This window comes from Catharus ustulatus, chromosome 2, assembly GCF_009819885.2.
Source record: "Catharus ustulatus isolate bCatUst1 chromosome 2, bCatUst1.pri.v2, whole genome shotgun sequence".
Lineage (NCBI taxonomy): Eukaryota > Metazoa > Chordata > Aves > Passeriformes > Turdidae > Catharus > Catharus ustulatus.
In genome coordinates, this window is record NC_046222.1 from 54611440 (window position 1) to 54637739 (window position 26300).

Below are 26300 nucleotides of genomic sequence, written 5' to 3' on the forward strand. Positions count from 1 at the left end.
CATTACTATTCTTTACCTCAAAATTCATCCTGAAATCTTGCTTTCTGAAGGTTTGCAGTTGTCCAAATCTTTTTTTCCTGTCTCTTAAAAAGAAAAACCTTGTATGGTTTTCTCTAGTGATGTGTTACTATCTCCAGTCATCTGTTTGGCAAAAGTGCCTTCCCCTAGACCAGTAATATAATGGATGTTTCTTTCAAAATTGGCTTGGAGTCAGTTTATTATAACAGATTTTAATGTGTTAAAAGCTTTCTTCTGGTTTACTCAAGGTAGTTAACTTTCCAAAACTGTATTTCTATCAGGTTTTCTGTCATTAGTTTTCTGTTCAGCATTGTTGACCTTAATGAAAATTGAGGTTGGGTGTAACCTAACTTCACTATGTAGTGGACCATCATCTTTTTTCAGGGCCCTCTTTTCATTTACATAATAATGGAGCCTTATGCCATTTTTTTCACTATACATTTCATGGGCAACAACCTGCTTTACTGGCTGTCCAGCACTAATCTTCCCTTCGCCTCTTCCCTTAAAGAGACAAGCAGAAAATTCATTAGGATCATTCTGTGGATCAGATGTCTTTCTGTGCCAAATATAGGCAGTACTAAGTAGATACGGATCTTTCTGCTTCCTGACCTGGCAGATGCTAAATGCATTTGATGCAGCTCATAAATTCAGTTTCTACTTCCTGCTTCTCAAAGAAGAGCTCATATCTATTTGATAAGATGTGTTTAAGGCACTTAAGAGAAAAAGGAGGAGGAAGTGGCTTCAGTGTTTATGGCTGTTAAAAGAAGAAAACAATGCTGCTTTATAATGGATGATTCTGCTCCATCTATTTAAAAACCTCTTCTGTTTTTTCATAATACTTGTACATATGCAGAGGTTTACATGACTATTAGTTCAAACACATAAATAATCTCTTACAGATTTTTTTTTATGTGCACATGCATGTACCCATATTTATGCCTATATGCTATTTTTTTTTACCTGACTGCCCCCAAAAAATCAATAGGGAATTATGAGATTGTTATTAAAGTTACATTTCAGAAGCACATTTTTTTTTGTAACACAGCTTCATTCAAATACATTATAAAATATTTCCACTCTATCAGAGCCATTACAAGTGGCTCTTTTTTCATACATGTTCTTATTCCATACATAGGATGGCTAAATTTTATAATCAAGAAAAGTAATCTAATGAAAATAATGTAGTTGTAAAGTAAACTAAAAAAGCATTTTGTCAATAAAAAGCCACAGTTTATTATTCTATAACCAGAAGTATGAATATATAAGTTACTCACAACTCTACCTGATTTTTATCTAAGCATAGCAAATTATTCTTACTAAATAAAGATTTTGTGTGTTTCAACTGAAGTAATTAATAGAGGTATGGTCTTCTCGGTTACAAGATGTTGTAGAATCCTTTTCAATCTGGAAATGTTCCAAACTCAACAGATTTCACTTGCCTATCTCTATGAAGCTGTATTAATTTTGTTCATTAGTTTTTCCTGAATTATAGAATTTTATCTTTTGTGGGAAAAGAGGTATCTAAAAAATCAAGACTAACACTTCTTTTTTCCTTTATGTATAAATTAATCTATATTCAATGCAATTATATGTGTGTAGAAATGCATGTTAATTCAGATTTTGAACAAAACACAAAGCAGACAAATTGTCTAGCAGTTTTCTTTTGATTGCAAGCTTAATATTTGATGATAGCAATACAAAAGACTAAATTTTACAGTAATCCAAAAGCATAAGTGATTGCAATTTTCCCTTCTGTAGACTCAAGGAACATTCAGTTCTGTAGTTGATAGGTGTAATTTTTAATGTTGCTTTTGCTGGCAGTATTTTACTGCTTGATTACTGTGTGAGTAGTGTACTGTAGTTTCTAAATGTCACTGAATTTGTATAATGCAATTTTGGGCTCCCTCTTCCAAGTCTGTCTGTATACCAAACAGCTGTTGAAGGTAAAATGTTTTCTATGTAGAATGAGTTCTTAAGGTTTAAAATACCATGACTTTGGTCTTTCTGACACCTTTCTGTAATATAAAACTTTATTATCATATTTTTAGAGGAGAATATCAAAGTAAATTTTGTTCATAATCTCTATTTCACTGCAGACACACCAACTGTATTTCCAGAAAATATCAAAGATAAAGAAACACCAACACCGGTTGAAGATATCCAGCTGGAAAGTTCTATTCCTCATACAGATTCTGGAATTGGAGATGAACAGATGCCCAATATTTTGAATGGGACAGACTTGGAGACCAGTACAGGTCCTGATGCTATGAGTGAGCTGTTGTCTACTTTGTCTTCAGAAGTGAAGAAATCTCAGGAGAGCTTAACAGAAAGCCCCAGTGAAATTCTGAAACCTGCATCATCAATATCCAGTATCAGCCAAAGTAAAGGAATCAATGTCAAAGAAATACTGAAAAGTCTTGTGGCTGCCCCTGTTGAAATTGCAGAATGTGGCCCGGATCCAATCCCTTACCCAGATCCTGCACTGAAGAGAGAAGCTCAGGCTATTCTTCCCATGCAATTTCACTCATTTGACAGGTACATGGTTGGGCTCATTATTTTATATTGATGTAATTCAGAAGTTTGAGGGGCTTTTATTTTTTCAAGAAGGTTATTCTACAATCGGTTTTTATTAGAGTATGTTAAAAACAGCTGCACTATGTCTCCCTTTGTGCATTACCAACAGACCTTGTAGCATAGACAAAAGTAATTCACCTTGCTTTTCTCTGTTAACAGTGAATAAAACTCTATGAAGTACTTGGAAAACAAGCCTGTTGCAAAGAAATATATGTGCAATAAAACCTTTTTTTTTCTTTAAAATGGCTCTTTTGCGGGAGGGAGGAGGGGTAATGTCTGCTGATACAGAGCAGATTGTGCAGAAATTCAGTTGAATATTCTTTCAAAGGCTTAAATCTTAATTGGATCCATCATTGAACTGTTTTCTGGCACTGAAATGCTTTGACCATGGCAAATTGTTTGCTTGGTCATGGTAGAAACCAGTTTCCTTTCAGGTCTTCAAGCAACAGAAGTTGTAAAGCTCAGAAGTTAGTGCTTAAAACTAAACTCATGAACATTTCCACAGAGTCCTTTGTTTTTTTCCTTGGGCTGTATCTTCCTATTTTCTAATGAATATACTTGCCTTTAAATGTCCAGCTCCTCTCAGTTAGCCTGAATAGAGAAATTGTGTTGTGCAATTCTCAGCATCCTTCCAGCAGTTTAGACCATTGTGAGTTTAGAACTAAGTCTTGTGAGTGTTGATGTGGTTGCATTTTCCATCCTTTCAGTTTCTTCATAAAAATGTTTTTAAACTGCTAAAAATTGAATCAAGACTTAAAGATAATTTAAGATATGTCTTGAAAGCTTAAAACTATATTAGTTTATCAGGTAGGGACAGGAAGTAAAAAACTGAAAGAAATTTTAAAAAATTGCAGAAAAAGTTATATTGTGATTTATGAGGAAAAAAATCTAAAAATCTGTATTTACAGAAAACCTAAAAAAATCACAAATATCTTCATTAAGACTTAAGAAAAATACTATGCAATGTTTTCAACATGACATAAACAATAAAGTGCAAGAAGATATGTCAGAATTAGAGAATAAAAATGAAGTATGTTTCCATTTGGAGGGCCATAGGAAATCTGATGTCTTTTTGTCTCTTTATATATAAGTTGTGAGGAAGTTTTTCTGAAATAATTCAATTAACTGTCAGGTAGTGCCTGTTGTAAGAAAGATGGTTTTATAAAGATAGGAAAAGTGAAATATACTTTAGAAGCAATGAATAGATCTTTTTTTCTAATCATATTTTAGGTCTTAAGACTTTTTTAGAGAAAACTCTTTTAAGAGCTTTTTCATCAAGTTTTTTTGTTTACTTCTGTTTTTTGGATTTTTTAGTTCATCAATCTGCATATTTTTATTTTAGATTGATTTTTATATGAGATGAAAAATATTTTTTCTTCCTATACTATTAGGAATTTTTTCTTATTCTCTTTGAGGAACCACCATATTCCAGAATGCATTCTTGTACATTAAGCAATATAAAACATCATGCTACATGTAGAAATAATCACACATTAACTATAATCACCAAAAAGGTAACTTTATCTAAATTTCTGCCTGGGTTAATAAGAAAAATATTTCCTTCTGAGAGCTGTGGTTTATTCACAAAATGCCAGACAGCTAAATTAAAAAGGAACATATCACCTCATGAGATGTCTTTGTCATTGTTAGAGGGAACTTGACATCAAGGTGATTGAAGACATGAATTTCACGGTGCACTTCTAAATTATAGCTCTATAAGAAAGCATTAAAAACTCCAAGGGCTTGAAGTTGGTTGCCCGTAACCTTATTTAATGTGAGCACTTCCATTTAATTGTTCTTGCAACAATGTGACTGCTTGTACCTTTTTGAACATCATCAGAAGTAGTAGATAATATAAAATTATTGAATTATTTAAGAGGTACCTCATGTCTAAAGTTTATAAGTTTTGATAGATGTTTCATACTTAATAAGTTTAGCAACTAATGAGTTTAGTGCTTTGTTTTTCCCTGACCTGTTACCCTGCCAACCGAATTTCATTATTTCCTGTACAAAGTGCGCCACTGTGTTTGTATCTTGGTAGCATACATTGTACTTGTCAGCCTTTGGAATTGTTCATTTCTTCAGGAAAAAAAATAAATGAATAATGGTTGAAGTTTAGGCAAAAGGATTCACTTTTACATAATTTTTTGGTGTTTTGGTGATTTTTTTCTCTTAAAAAAATGATCCTACTGTCTGATTTTGGTGAGTGAGGTAGATGATGACTTTTAGTCAGTTATGAAGGGAAAGATGACAGTTTCAGGCAAGTCCAGCAGATTGGGAAATGTTACATTCTTTTATTCAACTCAACGAATGTTTTTGAACTGTGGATGTCTTGATAAAAATACAGATGTTCTTAGCCCATGAGACCTCAACTGTCAGGTTCCACTCATGGCTGCATTATTGAATGATGCCTACTATTCAAGTAAGTATTCCTCTGTGCAGATTTTTCATATTGCCAGAGTTCTTACTTGACCACTGAGACAGTTTTTGGAGGCAAGATGTGGCTGGTGATGGTGTCACTTTTCCAAATTATGAAGATGGAGCAGATTCAGATAACTGTAACTTTTCATGGGGGATGAAACAAGGGTTAGGGGGGAAAAAACCTTGAATAGTATATTGAAATAATAATGGAACACACTTATGTATTAATGGAGAAAGAAGCATGAAATTTACCTAGTGGTGATTTCTGAACATTTTTATTTCCTGTAGTATCCCAATAACTATTGAAAAACTGGGGAAAAAAAATTACAGCAGGATTGAATTTCCGTACTTGATCATGTAAATGAAATTGTGAAAATAATACATAATAACAGTTAAATAAGAGAAACTGTTTTGGGGTTTTTTCTAAGCCAAAATTATGCTTGTAAACCATATTCTTGTAGGCTCTTATGTTGCTGCAGTTTATGCAGCTTTTGGTACTTCACTGAGCAATGTGGCTGTTGGTCATCTGTATTGTCCCTGGGGAGAACCATGAGCAATAGAGTGTATTGTTTTGTCAGGTTCTATTTGTTTCAGGTTTTATAAGATAAGCACGGTGATTCCATACTTATAAGCAAATCTAGGTTAGAGAAATGAATTTTTCACATTAATCTGAAGATACTCCTTGTGAGGCTAGATTTTTTTTTTTCCTATGGATGTTTGAGTGCCTAGCAAAAGAACAGTTGAGGTAATTTTGTTTAATTACGATCACAGATGAAGGTAAAAACCATGTAAACTCCTCTAAATAGAACTGAAATTGAGAACTATATTTTAGCATTGAATACAACGTGTTTTGTTCTGCATGTTCTTTTAATTGTACTTTGCTAATGTGTCCATAAGAGTCATTTTGTAACAGGCTACCGCGCATTCTCCCGTGGAATTTGCGTAGTCATAAGTGAAACATAAAAGCAGAAAAAGTGGCCAGCATGTTTTATCAAATGGGAACTGTGTGCAGCTAATGTATGCAGCAGTTCAAGTGCTATCAAATGTAAATGATGAGGTGATATTGATGAAAAGAGGGGATTGAGGTCTCGAGGGGCACTGATGACGGATTGAACAGAAGCGGCCTTGCGCCACACGTAACTCAAGTCTGTCGTCTTCACCACTCAAAGCCGTAATGGGAGGTGGCAGTCTGAAATGAGTTGCCACGGCAAAGAGTATTATTTTTGAAATGCTTTCACACAAATCACTAGGCCCTGCATACAACTTAGTTTCATGCTTTAATGTCATCAGGAGGCACAAATTGGTGTGTCTAATTGTTTGCCACCTGCCAGCAAAATGAGCTGCCAGGCAGCCAGACGGGTTTGATTGTCTGTCAGCTCTTCAATAGATTGAGAGTGACAACATCAAAAATTTCACTTCAAACTCTGAAGCTTTGAGCAGCTTTTCAGAGACCTCTTCCCCACAAGTGCTTCTGGACAACTGCATTTTTCAATTAGTTTTCAATATATTGCAGCCTTCTGCCTCATCTGTCTTAAGGTAGCTGTAATTACATTATGAGCTATATAAACAGATTTCTGGGACACAGGAGCCTGGATCCTCAAAGTTATGACATGTCTTTTAACGTCAGACTGAATTTCTTGAAAATGACACCCAGGTTGACATTTTTAGAAGCAAACACAAAGGGTTATTTCACCTAAATTTGCAACTAATGGAGCATAACTCACCAATAATTCCTTTTTGCCTTCTCATCTTTTGTCTGACAAAATTCAGTCCCTCTTATTGATTTTTAGAGTTTGGGGATTTCTTGTTTTTTTTTTTTTTTTGGTCAATTTACAATGCTTCCACTAAATGCAATCTAGATCATTATGGTTTTTGAATTTGTTTGTGATTCTACTCAGTATTGTATTTTGAAACTTACACTCGTTCCTCTCTACTTTTTTCTAGTAGAGATTTCTTAGATGGTCCTATTATTGAAATTGAGAGTGCTTATGGTTTTATGTCTCATTTATTATTTTTTCAAACTGAGGTATAATTTATATCTCTTTTCTGTTCTTAGAATTATTTCAATGAGAAGAATGCTTGCATAAGCAGAAAATCTTGAGTTCCTAGAAATTAGAAGATCAGTTTTTTTGCTGCTATTAAAGATGTGATTTCCTTTTAATCCATTATCATTTCATAAATTGGAAGATTATGAGTTTGCTTAGTTTACCTACTCAGTGAAGTCTTTAGGAACATATTTGGGAATATTTTGGAGAACACATCTTTGAAGTATTTTAGTTTAGATTTTTGCAGGGGTTTTTTTTGTTGTTGTTTTTTTGTTTTGTTTTTTCTTTCCTAAAAGAAGGACCTTGGGGCCAGGTGCTAGAAAAGGTGGACAGCTTGTGAGATCCAGTCAGGTCTCATACATGTCCCCTTTACTTTGGATGTCACAGTAGAGTGTGAATGTATGAATGAAATACCTATCAGTAGTGTGGGAATTAAAGGATTCATCTGGTGCTAGTTCACTTAATTTTCAGTAATTTTCAGTATCTTTGTGCAGTGGAGACTGGCCAAAGAAAATACTTGGCAACTTCTCTAGAATTTATTTTTCGAAGGCAGAAATAAAAATACACTCCAGAGAATGAGGTATGGTTTCAGACCCTGTTAGAGAAAAGGGCTGAAGTTGCAGTGTCTGTATTCCTGCAGAGTGCCTTAGTCACTCATTTAGTAAATATAATAAAAAACAAAGGGAAAGCTCATCACTACCTCAGCTGTTTGTTTAGGAAAAAAAAAATCATCCTAAATTTATTAATAAGTTTGAGTCAACCAAAATTTGGTATATTAACCCTCTATTTTCATCAGGATGTAGTCACATTCCTCATGTCTATCATTTAGCAATCTATACACAGCTCTTTCAAAACTCCTCTTATCACCTCTGTATTGTGAGTCTTTTCTTATTTATGTATGTGGAACTCTAGGTATATCTGGCCTGAAGTTGATGAGGAGAAACCAGCATTTCCCTACTCTAATATAATTCACTGGCTATAGAGATGAAAATTGTGCTGCATTTTTGTCTTGCTTTTTACCCTATATGCCTTCTTTAACAGGACTGATTGCAGCTTTGTAGCTTTACCTTTTTTTTTCTAACATATATACAGGATTAGGTTCCTCATCCATACTCATTTATACTTCATATGGATTGTTTCTTTGTTGGTTTTTTCCTATATTTGATGATGTTCCTGACATTCAATACATCACATGTTCACTTAGATTCTATTCAGTTTCTTCAAACTTATTAAACTTCCAGTATTTCCCATTTCTCTGTTTAGCCAAGACCATTAATCTTTCTTGATAATTATTTTTTTTAGCTTTTAAAATTTTCCTTTTATCTTGTCAGTATTTTAGATTATTTCAGATGCTTCGAGTAATTTATCCTGGATGCAGGGGTTGGAATTTCTTTGTGAATAAATCCTTACTCCTCTGCTTGATCCCAGAGTGGGGATTAATGCTCTTCATGTCCTTTTCCTAAAACCACACCTGAGATGATTTGCTTCCTTCTAGTTAGAAACAAGTAATTTTTGTTTAATAGATTAGCATAATTTCATGTACTTGAAGATTTGGAGGTTTTGGTGCATGTCTAGTATCCGATGATTGAAATAATCCGTAATACATGGATATTCAGCACAAATATTTCATTTGTACAAGTCCCAAAAATTATATCCTTCTGTGAGCCTTCCATATCTTGTCTACAACTTATGTGTATGCCTCACAATTTTTTAATTCCCTTTTTTTCCTCCATGGCTGTTTACTCTGAGTTAAACCTTTCCTCCTTAGTATCAGATGTATCTTACCTTAATGCAGTCAGGTTAATAGAAGATTGTTTAAAGAAGGATTCAGAATATGTTGTTATTACATACTAACATTGCAGGCTTAGGTCTGAGTCAGGGGGTGGAATTGGAAAGAACAAGGGATAAACAACAGTATAAATGTTTCATAAAGGTCTAGATATGTACAGAGATATGGCCAATATAAATAGCTTTCAGAGAAGAAATATTAAGCTTTCTTTTCAGAGATTAAGTTAATCTAGCTGTAGGAACAAGGTAGCGTGTAATATAGCAGACAAATTGCCACCCACTTTCTAATGTGATTTCTTCTGAAACCTCTGAAGTTGCTTTTTGACACAGAGCAATTCTATGAAAAACTTGCCTGAAGTCTGTGCTGCCTTTTGAAGGAAGCTTGAAAAATCCTCGTGCTTTCTGCTGCTGTGGGGGAGGAGAGGAGGAGCAAGAATATTAATTCAACCTTAAGAGGTTTCACATATCCCACAAGAGAGTAAAGTGATTCTAATTTAATTGCTGCTGCTCAGATAGGTAGCTCAAGACATGCAGTATTGAAGGCTTATCTCTGACCTTTATGTTGACCACAGTGATTAAGTTGGAAAGCCTTTAAATTTTAAAATGGAGAAGAGATACAGAATGTGAATTACAGAGAAAGAGAAAATATAGAGCTGTATAACCTGATTTGTCTGTCACCAGCACTGTGTAGCTAAATATTTAAGTAAAGTCAATTTGAGGAAGTGGTGGAGTTTTTTAATTTCCATTTTCTCTTTTTGCATTTCAATGCATTAATGACATTATTTTCTATCTTGTTATTTAATGCAAATTTCCAAACCCCAGAAGAATCCTGTAGCTATTTGCTGAGGTTATTTAATGATCCAGCAATGCATAAGTAGTATGGGGGTTGAATCAACAACACTCATCTTAAGCATGATATGAATTACGATGACTTCAGGCTCAGGTTTAAAACTGATAAAGGACACTCAAAGTAAAAGAGCAGTGATTAGGAGCCACAGGTATATTTAGAATTGTGCACGACCCAACGAACACAGAAATAAAATCAGTTGCTATAGACAATTACTACTAAGTTTTTCTGACTAAATTATTTGGAATCATTTGAAACCATGATTTGGACAACTGTGGGCCAGTTTGGAACATTTTAGAAGTCTGAAATGTTTTACAAAACAAGACCTAAAATGAAATACAGAAGTGTATATAACCTTTTCTTCTAGTCTGTATATTTCTGTTCATGAAAGAAAAACCTGAATGCCTGACAGATACATATAAGGCATCTATCACAGTAAATTAATTCCTCAAATCATACTATGCCCAGTTATAATACTTCTTTCATAAGTCTGATTTTTTTTTTATTTTCACTGTGTGCTGTTGGAATGGTTAGATTGGTTACAAGAAGACTTTCTTTATTTGAAGGACAGTCATTCTCTTTCACCTTTCATGTTCTGCTGTCCCTCTTATTGTTTTGCACATTTTTGACCACTCTGTTGTATTGTTCACACAGTTTTTCTGTCTGCTTTATCTAGATGTTATTTTGTATGCACTCACTGTATTTTGTTTTATCAGTAGGAATGAGACATTTTGACAAGGTCACCATGTATGTCATGTCAGAAAGCTGCATTTTCTTTCAGTCTGGGAGGATGTCATCTCACTGATTTTCCCTATTCTTATGGTAGAGAGGTTTCTCTTGTTTTTTCTTGATAATTTATTATTTAATAGCACCTGACCTATCCCAATGTGATGATTTAGACATATAGAAACAGTGCCAGCTATGTGTATAGCCTTGTTCTTCTTGTTATAGAAGTTATATTTCAGTCCTAAACAACACTCATTAAGGGTCCCTTCCAAATCAAACTCATCCTATTGCATCCAGGAAATAAAGTTCTGTGCTCTTTGCTATCAAAAGTTAGATGATCTTTTGGACACTCCAAAAGACCACTGAACTGTTTAAATATGAGGAGGAAGATCTTGAATTTAGCTTAATCTCTAGAAAAGTAGCAGTAAAATAGGAAATACTTCCACAGTGATTGTATTGCCAATTTAGCAGACACTAATACTAGGCTTTATATGAGGGGAAAATTGTTTTTCTTAAAATAAAATACATGTCTTTCACTCACAGTGTCTCATATTTGGAAACACTGGAATGATTGTGTGTCTAAGGAGACTTTTCAGCAGTCAGGCATCCTTCCTGCTTGCATCCAGATAAGAGGTCCAGGATCTGCTCCAGTGGCATGGAGAGCATGGGATGACAGCTGTCAAGTCTTCCTCACATCTGTGTTCTTTATATGTTGGCCACTCTTTCCAGGTTTTAGATATTACTTTTTTACCTTTATGGACCTACCAACAGTCACTCTGTCCTTCCCAAGCTCTTTGAGTCATCACCCTTTACCATTTTTTCTGCAAGGTCACCTTGTTAAACTACACGTTTGCCTGTGGTTTTGGTAATCTGATAATCTGTGTGCCATTAGAATAGGCCAGTCTAAGATGCCTTTTCCTCCTGTCTCTTTCCTTCTTGTGCTCTAGCATAAAAATACTCCCATTCATTCTTCATTCACCCTTTCTATTGCAATTCTCCACAAAGGTAGAGGGTAATGACAGTTATTACCTTTTGAAATTACGTAATATAATTGGGAAATACTCCCACTTAAGAAACAAGTCCTAATTTCTTCTTGTGTTTTTATGACACTATAGGGACTTTGCTTTTGAATACTTACTCAATATTATAACCCAAATTCAAATATTTGATTGAGATATTAATTGAAATAGAGATCTTTGTATGTAGTAGATTGAGGCTAACTTTAGGAAATTTCATGGTGTTATAGAGCAGATTAATCTAACTCCTGTAGACCCAGCTTTGTTCAGCTGTAGCTGCTATGTAAGCACTTCATATGAGCAGTGATTGTAAGATTATTAACTACAGACAAAAGCAATTATTTTAGGGTCACTTATCTTAATCAATAGCTACTGAATTGTTCAAACTCATCTCCTCCTAATGTAAATGGACTGAAACAAAAACCCTTCGACATGCCTAGACTTACCTCTCTAAACAGTATGTGCTTCAGGGCAGGGGTAAACTGTTGTTCAGAATGCAGGGGCTTCAACTGCCAGCCCTCTAAAGAAAGCAAGGAAAAAAATGCTTCTGGATTGTTTTGTATACTGTCACTACCTCTTTAAAATCCAGGGAGATGAAGGATTTAGACATATAGGAGCAAATTTCATTACCATAAAACATTGTGTTATAGCCTATGATTTATTATATGCCATCATATTTACACAAAAGTGTAACAAAACAGTGACTGAAAGAAGTTCTTGACCAAAATGTGACTTCATCACCCAAAATAATTGCCTTTTTTATCACAATGATTAATTTAAAAGAAGAACGTATCTGCTTAAACAAAAAATGTACATGATAATGAAAATATATTGTTCAATATTGTACAAATATGATTTCCTTCAGGTTTGTTTTTCACTCAGGTTTGCCATTTAAATAGACTTTTACGGAGAAGGGGTTTTATAGATAAATGGAAATACTAAAAAGAAAAATGTAAATATAATTGCTTCCACTATGACAGCTGCCCAGTGTTGAAAAAATATTGTCTCCTAAGAGCAAGTCTTTTAGTCTTCACACTTGAAAAACCCCTAAGTGTGATTTCAAATTAGGTTAAAAAGTGTTTGTTTGAGTGCAATGTTGTCTACTTAATTTGATATTATGTTGGATTTTTTTGTATGAAAGCCCTGTTCTCTTCTGAAAAGCTTCAGATTCTCAAGACTGCTTTTTTAATCTCAACAATATCAATACTGTGAAATCATGTATTTATTGTATTGTGTTTTTGCTGTTCAATGTACATCGTGTGCTGTTGATTTAGATTTAGATGAAAGAAGGCTGAATCTAAAATTGTTTCATAGTCATCTCTGTGAAAGACTGGTATGTTCATGGTACTGAGGAGTTACCTACAGTATTCAAATGTGCAGATGAAAGGAAAAAAAATTGTTATCTTAGGTAACTTCATTAGGATCAACAAATTCACAGTCTTTATGACTGCATGCATATAGACTTCTAGTTTGCTGGCATAATTTCTGACAGCTAACATTATCTTTGCAAATCTAGAACACATTGCAGTGTTACACTGCTGATAGCAGTGTTCTCAACATACTGAGATGGTGGAGTCTTTCCGTTTTGTGGGTGTTGGAAGACAGGTTCTTTGGAGTCACATAAACTGCAGAATAAGGATAGGAGTATGGTTTGAGGGCCTGTTAACAGAGTTTTATCCTGTTTCAGGAAGGCTAAGAAAATTTACAGTATTATGTATTTCTTAGCAATGGCATCATACAACAGCCTTAGCCCATCACAATCAAAAACTCTTCCTGGCTCTGTTGTGAAATTTTAGTAATCTGTTGTTTCTTTTTCCCCAGGAGTGTGGTTGTGCCAGTGAAGAAACCCCCTCCAGGTAGTCTGGCTGTTACCACAGTTGGAGCTGCCACAGCTGGGAGCGGACTGCCACCGGGTAGTACACCTAATATATTTGCTGCAACAGGAGCTACACCAAAAAGTATGATTAATACAACAGGTATTGTCCTTAAATATTCTTGTGACCCTCATTTTGTCTTTGCTTTTTTGTTTCGTTGCCTTTAGTGGTGTTTTGTGTTTTGATCATCTTTGTGTTGCTGTTTTTGTAGTCCCAAAATGAAACCTGGGAAGATTAAACCTTGGCCTTTTTTAGAGAGGGTTTTCTCTTGGTCTGTATTTATAATCTTTGATAGTGCACACTGGACTTACACAGCCTTAAATAAATTAATGGAAAGCCTCAATATTGTTTTATAAGAGTAGTTTAGAAATGAGCTAACTTTTCTGTTGCTGTGCAGTAAAGGATGTTTATGTGATACATGCCAATTAATCCCTCCTGACGTCCTGAAGAAAGTAGAGACATGTAGCTACTTAATAAACATATTGTAGGTTGTAGAGGGTGAATATTTTGGACAATTACTATTTGAAAGTGAAAATTATGTTTTTTATGGAAGGTCTTTTAGTAAGAAACGAATGAATTTAACTGAATTAATGTCTTATCAGTAGTTGTTTCTTGTGACCTATAGAAGGAGGACTAGGTCTTCTTTTAAAATCATTTTTTATAGTAGTAATGGGATTCTCTATCATGAAGGAGCCTGGGGACAATGGAGACTGGTTTCCATTGAGAATGAATCCTTACTGAGAGCAACTGATATTTAATTTAAACTCCTTTGAAATATCTTTTTTCTTTCTAAAAAAAGGAAAAACGCTTGAAAGAAGAACTCTCTTCAAGGATATCTCAACTTCAGTCAAGAGTTGAGAATGTGAAAATCTCTCTGGAGTTGCAGCAAATAGAGGGGGATGCTTTTGACATCCTTCTGCTTTATGGAGTAATAGGAACTCTTTTTTTTTTTTTTCCTTTCCTTTTGCAGATTACCTTTAATACCTGGTAATAGAACTTTGATTTTTCCAAGGATAAATAATCCCCCAAAACTTAAAATCCAATTTTCCTTAGGCAGATGGGAGGAATGAATACTCTGAATAATGTTAGTGCTTCTTTCAACAGTTCCACTTGTGTAGATACTTCTGTTAATCTTTAATGGATTTCCTTTTAGGTATTGTTATGTCGTGCAGAAAATATCTTGCACTGGAAACCTTGTTTTCCAGATGATACTGAATAGTAATAAGATTTTCAGTCTTCTTACTGATTAAATATCTGAACTATTTTGACTGGAATGTAGTAGACCTCATTTGTAAGTAATTGCCTTTTAAGATCAGTCATTTCCCCAATACTGCTCTTAGTAGAGGGCAGTATTGCAGAAACCATGGTACATTCACTGTGGATTACAGGCTCCTTTTTTTGACAGATCTTACAGTTTCATTTTTTTTAATCTGAAATTGTTTTTGATCCTAATCTATGGATAAGCTTGATTAAATGAAAAATGCTGACTGAATGGAATTTCAGCATGTATGAGATTTAATTAGAACTATGTATGTACTGAATTCTATAGCAAAGCATTATATAAAGATTTGAATTTTTGAAGATTTAAGTTCTATATTACCATTTTAGAAATGCTAAATGTATTAATGACAGTTTCAAAAAAGTAGTATCTTATTGAAATATATAATTAAATATTAGATTAAAATGCTCATTTCACCATTTTTAATTAAGCTATGCCTATGATATTCAAAACAGTGACTTGTATGTCAGTTTTTGTGACATATAGAATATCTAAAAACTTTCTGGTTTATATACTTAAAATCTATGAAATATCTATGTTCTTAATTATTTTAAAGTAGTGTATAGAATGTAATTGAACAGCATCTTTTTTTTTTTTTTTTGTTATGGTAAAAAGGAAACAGAATGCAATTTTTTAGAAACACTAGATGTCCCCCCAAACCTATTTACAGTTGTTTTTACAGTGTGTCACAGATACTCTAGAAATACAGTTATAGCTATGTGATGGGTAGCACAATCTATAAGGTATATTTTGTGCTGGACTTATGTGAAAAGTGGTTTTCTTCAGTTATTCATGGGTTACAGTTGGTGTTTACATTCCATCTGCCATCTCTGTCACAGTCAATGTCATGTCATGACTTAATGAAATGTGTGTTACTGAAGTCCTTTAGTGTTGCAAATGCATCTTTGGGGAGATAGGGTTTCCTCCTTCATCTTTTTTATGTAAGAAACTGGGTTTATAGTTTCTTAGACTGGATTTCTGCAATTCATATCCTGATTCTTACTTCTATGTTAATTCAATAGTTCGATTTTGATTGATTTTAGTTTGATAGTTGGTTTGATTTTCTGGAAACTTAGCTGGTTGAACAGTTTAGCAACTGCATTTTTAAGTAACCTCAATGAAGAAAATTTCATTTGGGAAGGAAGGGAATAAACAATAAAAATATATACTCTTTATGTATATATGGATGAAAATAAGTGGAAAAATGCACAAATGCACATGCAGAGACATATATATGAATGAAAGCTTAATCTCTGAGACTATCCTATTCTCAGTTAAGTTGCTGGGATTCCTGGGAGAGATAACCTACCTTGTATTTTTGTGTTTCTCAATGTGTTCAGGTACATCATGAATTTGTCAGAACACAGAGTGTAAACCACAATCTATCTCCCAATCCCATTATTAAAAAAAATGCCTGAATCAGTTCCTAGTCTAAATCCTGAACCTCACCATCCACTTTAGAGTCAGGAAGCCCAGTAAATCCTGCTTGCATTTTGACAGTATTTTGAATTTAAATTTTTGTGAATGATCTAGTTAAAATTCCAATCTTTACCTTATTCTATCAGTAAAAAATATCTAAAGACAAATTAAAAAAAAACAACCTAACCAAAAAACCACTTGTTCCTGCTGCCAGAGTATTTTTCACACTTACCAGCATTTAACCTCTAGTTCACTGCTGGCTGGCTGCTTAAGCAGTTAAGAAACCATAAATGCTTTGTAGATCTCTCCAAGACACGAAAAATAATATATATCTCTGTAATGCAAAGGACAGTGATGTATCAACTGCTAAAACTGACCACAAACAGGGAGTTAACAGTTATCATTTTTGATAATGGCCAGAATAATGTCATTGATCTCTAAATTTGGGTTCTTCACCCTCCATTGCTAACTTAAATAAATCTTGTTTCCTGTCAGCCTCTTCTCTGGTAGCACTGCAGTTCCTCAGGCTTTGAACTCCAAGTACAAGTCTGTTTGTAGCTACCTCTCTTGCAGTGATGTGTTGCAGAAGGACTGTGCAGAACAGGGACAGCATTTATCACAGCACTCTCACTGTTCATGGCCTCTCTGAGCCTTTGCTGGTTTGCTTCAGAGAGGCTGAACTCACAGCATCGTTTCAGCAAAAATGATAGATTGGCATTTAGAGTCTAAGTTTAGCTCTCAGTTCTGACCCAGATCACTTCAAGTATAAATGTATGCTCTGTGTGCATCTTTTTTTCTGGGCAGCTGTTCACAACCCATTGAAATGATACCCCCACTGCCCTCCTTACTTTTAAGGTCTTACAATTCTTGACTCAAGGAAGGAAATAGAAAAATTGTAATTGAAGTCTTAATATCCTCAGACACCAATTTCCCTCATTACTGCCTGAAGTGATGTACATTTTCTATCTTCCTGGTAATTTTTAAAATTCTAATTTAGTTTCTGCCTGTAGTTGCAACGGGACAGACAACTGTGCATATATAAATATATTTTAAGAAGTATTTAAAATTTTATTCTCCACTCAAGCTGATCTTAAGTACACCTCCATTTTGGAATAACCTTGCTCTACAGTATGATGTAAAATTATTTTCAACTTTGGAATATTATTTGGGAATAGTGGAAATGAGGTAAGGATTTATTTTGCCTGATTTTCAAAAGATTTCAAGCTTGTTATTTTTATACTAGCAAAGTTGTATTATTTTTTTGATAACTATATGGAAAGGTTTTCACTATTTTGGAATAAATAACATTATTTCCAAACTTAGAACTAGATTAATAATATAAGGACTATTTAAAAAGTTTTGTTTCTTAACTGAATTAAGGTTTGTATTTTTTGGGGAACAGGTGCAGTAGACTCAGGATCTTCTTCTTCCTCTTCGTCATCCAGCTTTGTGAATGGTGCTACCAGCAAAAATCTGCCAGCTGTCCAAACTGTTGCTCCAATGCCAGAGGATTCAGCTGAAAATATGAGGTACACAAGTTCTATCTTTTAATTTGATTATAATTTATCTTCCCAAATTACTGTAAAAAAATGACTAATTTAGTGTGCATTACTGTAGTTATACATGTGTTACAGTGCATATACTTTTCGGATACCAAGGATGTGCATACTAAAATAATACTTCACTGAAAAGTCTGAGTTTTTCAACTGAAGGATCTAACTTGTTCAAACTATGTCAGACACTAAAACTTCATTAAAGTAGTTTTTCAGCTGGCAGGTTTATTTTCTTTGTTCAAGTACATATTCAAAAGTAGGCATTTTGGTAATGGAGCACTAGGAAGTGGAAGAAGACACTCAGACTCTCCTGAGCAAACAAAGGCCTGTGATAAACTGGAGAGGACAAAAACAGAGCTGTATTTGAAAATGATAATAAAAATTTTACTTGTTCTGGAGTACTCTGCAAATACTGTGAATTTATGAGGCTGACACACTGCTGACTCTGACATGACATTTCCATTTACTTAAAGCCATTTAAAAACTGTAAAGTTTAATGAAATTATGATCATCCTCTTTTCTTAAGAAGCTTACAGAAACTTTTAAAAACAGATGTGATTTGACATAATTTAACTTCTTTTGTGAAGTGTTTTAACAATCATGGTCTCTGTTTTTTTCACAGTATCACTGCAAAGCTTGAAAGAGCTTTAGAAAAAGTGGCTCCTCTCCTGCGAGAAATCTTTGTTGATTTTGCACCTTTCCTTTCTCGAACATTATTGGGTAGTCATGGACAAGAGCTGTTGATTGAAGGTACTACTCTCTTATGACATTATATTATTTTAGCTATTATTCATTTGATATGAACAATTTTTTTTTCACTAAACTTTATAGGTATTTTTGATAAATGAATTAATCAGCTGTTAATACCTTGTGATTTCATTTATTTGCATTTAATTTCATTTAAAGAAGTTAAAAATGATAGCTTTTATACCCTTCTTTTCTTCTGAGATGCTGTGTAATGATACATCCTGTCACAAAATACTCTAGTTTGCCTTTCTTTCCTCAGAACAATTCAGCGCTTCTGCCTGACTTTGAGAAACTAGTGAAAGTACAATCAAAAAGTGTAAACTACTCCCACAGAAGAAAATAAAAAGAAGTTCCATCATTATTGATGCCTGTATCTGTATTTGGTAGGGCTGTTTTTTCCTCAGGCAGGTCAGTTAGATTCAGATAGGCACATAAAGAGCTGTCCCTAAAGGAGGAATAAAAACCGATAAATTTTAAAGAAAAATATCCTCGACCACTTTCATGGATTTTTATGTGTTGTCTTTACTATTTCATAGTTAGAAAATTTGCTTTGTAAATGAGGCAGGAAGTAATGCAGAAGTTATGCAGAATGTGCAAATATGGCAAGCTCATGAAGAAGACAATGAATCAGTACTAATGCAGCTAAAATAGTGAAGGGAGAATTTACAGGAGCATGCACTGCTCCCAGGTCATGGATTCAGAGGAATATATTCAGCCAAGTAAACTTTTTCCTTCCAGTACTGTTCTGATACAGAGTATTGTTGTTCATTGAGAGGAAAAAGTCTCATTCTGACAAGGCTTATAGTATGTAAAAATCTACACAGAAAAAGATATGGCTTTGTGTTCAAATTCCAAACCCCTTTCTATTATACATGTTTTGCCTAAATGTTAGTGTACAGTTTTTCTATGGTAATTCCATGATTGCATCTCACAGTGTTGGCTCCTGTTACTAGAAATATTTGCATCTTGTAACTGAAATTTTATAGAACCTTTCTTCTTTCTTCATTGTCTTACTGTTTGATAATATTATTGTTTAATAATAACAAGGAATGGTATAGTAACTTAGTAATACTCAGAAGCTTCAGGTATTTTTTATTGTTAATTTTATAGCTTGTAAGTTGCACTTCTCGCTTAATGACACCTAAATTAATCATCTGAGATTCACATTGAGATGGCTGAAAGATAATTTATGGGTTACATTCTTAACACTCTTATTTCAGTGAAGTTGGTTGCAAGATTCGTACTAGTATCATCCTTTTCCATTTGGCAATTGATTAGTTGCACTATAGGTTTTATAAAATATGACTAAAATTGTCTTGGTTTTACCTGCGTTCTTTCACTGATTAAAAGATTTCTTCATTGATGTTGTTCTGATTTTGTCTTTTTGTCAGATCCATAGTTCCCAGGATATGACAAAGACTGAAATGCTAGAGGTCACATGAATCTCCAACTATACAGCAGTATTTAATCTTACTGCTTAGCCAGAGAGAAACATGTTTTGTTGGATTGATTCTGGCTTGTAGCATGTTTCTGATAACTGCTTGGAGTGTCATTCCATGTTTTACCCCATCTATGACTAAGCCACCCAATTCAGAATCAGAAAACATTGTTCACAAACCAAACACTGAGTTCCAAAAAAAGTAATGTTCTTTCCATCATTTTTCTTTAATGTTAAGTCTAACTTCTCTTCAATCACTCTCTCAATCCTGATTTCTAAAAACCAATCCTTACTTCCCAAGCTATTGAAATAGCAATCTGGGAAGCAAAAAAATGCAAGCACACCATAGATTTTTATACTGTGAGACTTGAATTTTTCTTTGCCACGTTTAAAATACTTGGGCTTTTTTTCTTCTTAACAGAGGATTCAGAGTGGCTTTTATAGTCATTGTGTACTTCCGATCTTCTCTTTCTTCATTGCCTCTATGAGACCCTTTTTCTCAAATAAACTGAATTCTTGCCGAGTTAAGATGCCTTTGAAAGAGAATTCCAAATTCTCTCTTATTCTGATACCTGATTTACTTTGACAAATTTCCTGTCATTCCTTACTGGTGGTAGTCTTGAAGTATTTGAAAGCGCTTTCCAGGTTATGACTCAAAATAGAGGGATTTAGTTGTGTTGTTCACGATATGAGAGTGCATAGAATTCCTGTGGGGCTTTCAGAATTGAAATTTGACCTTTTTTTTTTTTTTTTTTTACTGGCAAGCAGTAATTAACTTGACACTTTTATATGCGATGGTTTATTTTGTTACTCTATATGTGAAGGCTTTAGTTATAAGAATCAAAAAGGAGCAAATAAACTTTATTTAATTAAGTCTTAGGGCACTTGTCTGTTTTTCAAATTGATCACCATTAAAGTATCTGTTGTGTTCTATGAAGCATGTACTTTCAAGCTTGACATAATACCTTTCCTTCTTTGCTGTTTTTCAAAACCTCCTTATGGTATGAATTTTTCTCCTATCACATTTTGCTAAAATCAAAATACAGTAGTTTCACGAATACAAGCCGCACGGATTATAAGCCGCACCCCCGGTGCCTCGACAATGTTGCTGTCTTTGTCAATAGATAAGCCGCACCCCGAATATTAGCCGCACTTTCGTTCGTAGCGAGAATCCGTGCGCAGCTTTCACAAATTGGCCAATTAGTAACAGGATCGCGGCATAGCGGGCTTTACTGGCTCGGGGCGGGGCCAGGAAGGCTCGGCCCGCTCATGGTTGCCGACGGGGCCGGGTGGCCCAGCTCAGCGCCACAGCTCGGCGGGGCTGGCCGGGTGGTACTGCCGCCGCCGCCGGGCTCGCTGGCCCCCCTCTCCCGTCAGCACCGCCCCGCTGCCGCGTTCACTAGCCCCGCCGCCGGGCTCGCCGGCCGCGCCGCGCTGCGTTCCCTAGCCCCGCCGCCGGGCTCGCCGGCCGCGCCGCGCCGCGTTCCCTAGCCCCGCCGCCGGGCTCGCCGGCCGCCCCCTCCCGTCTGCACCGCCGCCGCGTTTCCTCGCCCTGGCCGGCACTGCAGGCCCCCGCACCGCCGGGCTCCCCCACGCTGCTGGCCCCGATTCTGCTGGGCTTCCCCCGCTGCCAGGCAGCCCCACCCGCCGGCCTTCCTGCTTCTGCCATGCTCCCCTGCACTGCTAGCCCCAGTTCTCCCGGGCTCCCCCGCCCTGCTGGCCCGGGCTCTGCCGCCCCCCTGCCCCGCCCTGCTGGCTCAGGCTCTGCCGCCCGCCCCCCACACTGCTGGCCCCGCCTCTGCCAGGCTTTCCCACCTCTGCCGGGGCCGGCCGGGCTCCAGCTTGGCTTGGGGCTGCCGCGGGCTCTCACTTCCGTGTTGGCAGCTTTTAGAATTTTGTTAATGTATTAGCCGCCCCGGAATATTGGCCGCACTTCCGGGTTTCCACCAAAATTTTGGTCAAATTGGTGCGGCTTGTATTCGTGAAATTACTGTACTGTCAGACATCCTTGATGCCATGTGTTTTTTCCTGAGGCTCTTTCTAGTACCCTTGTGCATGTGTTTGTTTAAGAAATGCTAAATCATTTTCAGTTTTGGTGAGGATGCCCATAGTCTTGTAGATGACTGCATACTGAAGAGCACAATGTAAAAGGAAGCAGATAACTAAATTAATTTAAAAACTTATAATACACATTAATTAATCATGCACATTTTCAAGATTATTTGGTGCTTTATGATAGCTGTTGATATATTTTTGGAAATGTGCAAGCAACTTAGTTATGTTTTCAACTTTTCGCAGTAGTTCAAATCTTTGGTGAAAAATCTTGAAGTCATATCCTTTTACATCACACTTTATCATCATTCTGTCCCATGGAAGACTAGCTCATGTATTGTTAGAGTAAGTTATACTTAATGTCTTAGTGCCTTCTTAACTTTTTATTGGAGTTGAAATGGACAGGCTGCAATGATCTTGCCAGTCTAGACCAAAAACTTAGGCCACTAATACTTGAAATTGTTAATTTTTCTTGTTCTGGTAAATTCCTAAATGTTACTGGCAACAGAGGAATGCTACCAGGTAGTAATCTGCCATTGCAGAATATATTCATTGGTGAAATTCCTCATCTATTTACTCAAATTACTAATTACTGAAATAGTTACTTGCTCCTTTTTCTACAACCAATTATTTCTTCAAAGGTACTTTACACTCAACAGAATTTCAAATGTTTCATCAGCTTCTTAGAATATTTTATAAGTAGAAAATATTGTCAGTGATGGGTTAAAAGGGACCTTTTTGCATTTGAATGCAAATAACTTCAAACAGAGCATACCAGAACCAGCCCAACACTGCTGTGGTTCGTCAACTGAGGTTCTTCCAATGCCTCAGAGAACACAAGTTGCAAAGGTTAAAATCGTCCTTACAGAATCTAATTGGAAACAAACATGCAATATGTATAGGTCACATATTTGAGCTTAGCAGAACTCATTGTGGAGTTCCATTTAACACTTGCACAGATATGTTTTTGCTAACTAGTTTCCATATGGTCTGCAAATTCCCTCCATGTAAAGTGCATGACAACATTCTAGCTTTTAGGTGAAAATGTTACAGGCAAGTGTAATCTGATCTGTAGCCGAAAGAAAAGCTATATCCTCTTTTTGTCAAGCACAGATGGGTAAAAGTATTTCCACTACAGCTATTCTTGAAGTGTCTGGAACTGTAAGAATAGGTCCACAATTGAAACATAGTCACATAGAATGCTCTTCCTTCTCTTGAGTGAGGTACTAAAGAAACTTCACTGATGCTTTTACTTTGCTGCATCATTAGCTGGGTAGAAGGTCAGCCAGGTAGCCCTTCTCCGAAGGATCCCTGATGAATTCCTTGCTGTACATTTGATATGTTTCTGATACAGGCACAATTAAAGTCAGATGACGGAGAGAATGTTTTTGTGCTGATAGGAGCAGGATCTGTTTCTCCTCATTAACTCACCACATGGCCCTATGAAAATATTCAGTAGAGGTGGTGATGACTAGCTTTGTATCATGTTTGACAGGAGGCTTCTTGAAACAATTGAAAAATTGCCCAAAACATTCCTTTGTAAACCACAGATAGAACTTGGGTGCTAAATTACACTACTCTAAAAGCTCCCCAGGACCTCAAGTGTGACATGATCGTGGCATCTACCAATACTGGCACAATCAGTTTCTGATCTTCTTGAAGAATACTGAATTTTGTATAAGGAAGAGCAGGACAACCATTTTCCTTTAGATACTATGGTAATCTGGAAATCCCTTATACTTTCTGGGGAAATTTTACTTTTTTGAAGCTTAACATGTGCCTTGTGTTTCTCTTAGAAACTTTTCAGAACCTTTGCATCACTGTGCTCAGGAGCTGTAAAGATGCTGTGTGCATGTTCTTGGGGAAGATTTTTCTGATGTACATATTGTTCTCTCATTCTTTTATCTCACTCTGCCACATCCAAAACTTTTTATATTGTGTGTCCAGGTATGCTTTCTTCCAACTAACTATAAATATGGTAATTGCCCTACCAGCCTGTAGCGCAGCACACAGACATTTTGCACAAAATAAATAAATTAATATTAGCAAATAAGAAGGGACAGGAATAAATAAGTTTATGATTATAAAATTTATATTAACTCAAATTAACAGCATCTAAATAAAACCTTAAGCTGTTAATGGTGCTGAAATTTCTGTAATCCAATTTTTTGTCCAATTTTGCTTTTTTTATTAACAGTCTTTGTTTATAGTGTTGAATTGTTCATAAGTGCTTAGCTGAAGATATACAAAATGGGAAAAAAAGGCATTGCATTGGAGACATATGTTGGATCATTTTCTGGACTAACCAAAACTCAAGAAAAAGCCAGATTTCAACATAGCCAGATGCTGAGTCCAACTTCTAGGAGCAAAGAACAGAGACTTAGATCCATCCTAAGGATCCTAGGAGTTGAGGGACAAAGCCACACAATGAGTGGAGGGATTGCCAAAATAATTGGGATGCTTGGCTCTCTTAGTTCATTGCTGAGGCAACAAAGACTTAGCCAGTGCCTTGGAAGAATAGATGAGGGAGTGATTTCATTTCTGTGCACAAATTTGGTTAAATTCCCACTATCTTGTTCTGTAGTCAGCATTTCAAGAATGATGGACACACTCCAGAGTTATGAAGTACAATGTAAGGAGCTTGATGTGTTCAATGTATCAAAAAGACATAAAAAGTTAAATACTACAGGATGCCTTAGCCTTTCCATCAATAGAATGCCTAATGAGGGTAAATATGATTGGAAAACTTTAGTAGGGCTTACCCTCAATTATTGCAATTGATGTTACTCATAGTCACTATGACTATTTTAAAATTTCTTTCTGAACATAGTCTTCAATCTAACTTCTCATGAGGAAAAATATCATGTATTTGCCGGCTGCATCTGGAGTTTCTTTGAGCATGTGAATTACCATTTTCCCTATGCCACATTGTGGAAGGAATGATAGTCTGCATTAACCTTAATTTGCTTTAATATTGTGATGACTGCATTTGTTCGTTCACATGGTGATAGACAGGTGTCCTTCAATGTCAGCTAGCCACCTGCAAAAATCAGTAAAAAAAACAGTGATTTTTTTCCTTGGTCTGAAGCTGATTGCATCTTAACTGTAGATGCAGTCAAGAATATATAGTTTTCCCTTGAGGCATCAAAAATGGTCAGTGCTTATGTCACTTTATTAAATAAGCCTTTCTTCTGATTTTTTATATGTGTGATCATGTGAAGATATATATATATATATATACATAAATTGATTTCCATTTTTTAATATAGGAAATTCTGTAATAATTATCTTGAAGCTCATTTTAGTATGAAATATTTTCTCTGCATAATGAATTTGTCTTTTCGGGGAAACCTCATGTAAGGCTCATGCCAGCTATAATTTGGTCTCAGATTTCAGAGAGCTCTTGCAATTATATGACTGAATAGCTGCTTATGTAATTTAATCTGATTTTTTTAAAAGCAAGAAACTTATGTGGTTGTACTAAGTGAGGGGGATCAGCCTTTTAGTCCCTTGATAACTTTTCAATATGATGGAAGTTTTCAGGTGGTTTAACAGAGGTTGCTTAAAAGATGTTATTTTTACTCAGTATTCCCAAATATAAACATCTGTTAAGAAAAAATATACCCTATCTTGTGTTAAGGTGTATTTCTTCTCACTTTAAATATTTTCTCTGCAGTATTATTTGAGGTATGCCATCATTGTTTACTAAAGGAATGGAAAACTGAATAGTTCTCAAAATAATCACACCTGATTAATTGTAATATGCTGTGTAATATACTGTGTTGCTACAATACTGTGGTATTGCAGAATAAGGAGCAGGAAAGCAATTGATAAAGCAGGACTGTAGGAGCAGTAGGAACTCAGCCTTATTACACATCAGGGAATCCCTGTTAGAAATCAAGGTGATTGTTAAACTTCCTGTGGAGAGGTCAGGCCAGTGTCATTTGCAATAAGTGTCTCGCTGGACATGATCACTCTGTTCAGTAAGGATGAGGAATCTTATGGATTATTTGGTTTGTACTGGGTCAGGAACTCTGAATTGATTTTCAAGGTTAAGTTCATAGTGTACTTTACTGCATCACATCCCACTCCTCCCTTTCCACGTGCCCTAAGTGTCTAAGTTACCTTATTCTCTGTCTAGGAAGAGGTGATGCCACATGTTTAGCACAGTGCAGTTAAATCCAGTGCATTTTCCACCCCAGTACACTGTAAAGACAATTTTCCTGAATTTGTGATAGTAGGATTTCTATTATTAGATTCCTTTTTATCTTCGCTATAAAGACTTGCAAAAACATCCTAGAAAAATTGTCTGGAATTAACCCCTTTTTGATGAGGTTGGAATAATAATGATTTACAGAAAATTCCTTTTTTCAGTAAGTTAAAGTTTGTGTTCTCCTTTTTTACTTTAACAATTTCTGCAAGCAATTTGCAAGATTAGATTTTTACCATGAAGAAAACCATAGGTCATTTTGAAACAGGGCATGAAATCCTCCAACAGAAACA

General features: G+C 35.6%; 1 protein-coding gene across 14 annotated transcripts in view; it reads left to right on the forward strand.

Moving 5' to 3' along the window:
- NBEA (neurobeachin) overlaps positions 1–26300 on the forward strand; it is a 471232-nt gene that overhangs the window by 179018 nt on the left and 265914 nt on the right. For 13 of the 14 annotated variants that reach the window (XM_033085485.1, XM_033085506.1, XM_033085530.1 and 10 more), the window contains 4 exons: positions 2115–2553; positions 13257–13411; positions 17410–17536; positions 18183–18310. In XM_033085485.1, the coding sequence (XP_032941376.1) occupies positions 2115–2553; positions 13257–13411; positions 17410–17536; positions 18183–18310 (849 nt within the window). The remainder of the gene's footprint in view (positions 1–2114; positions 2554–13256; positions 13412–17409; positions 17537–18182; positions 18311–26300) is intronic. The other variant, XM_033085514.1, reaches the window with a different exon arrangement.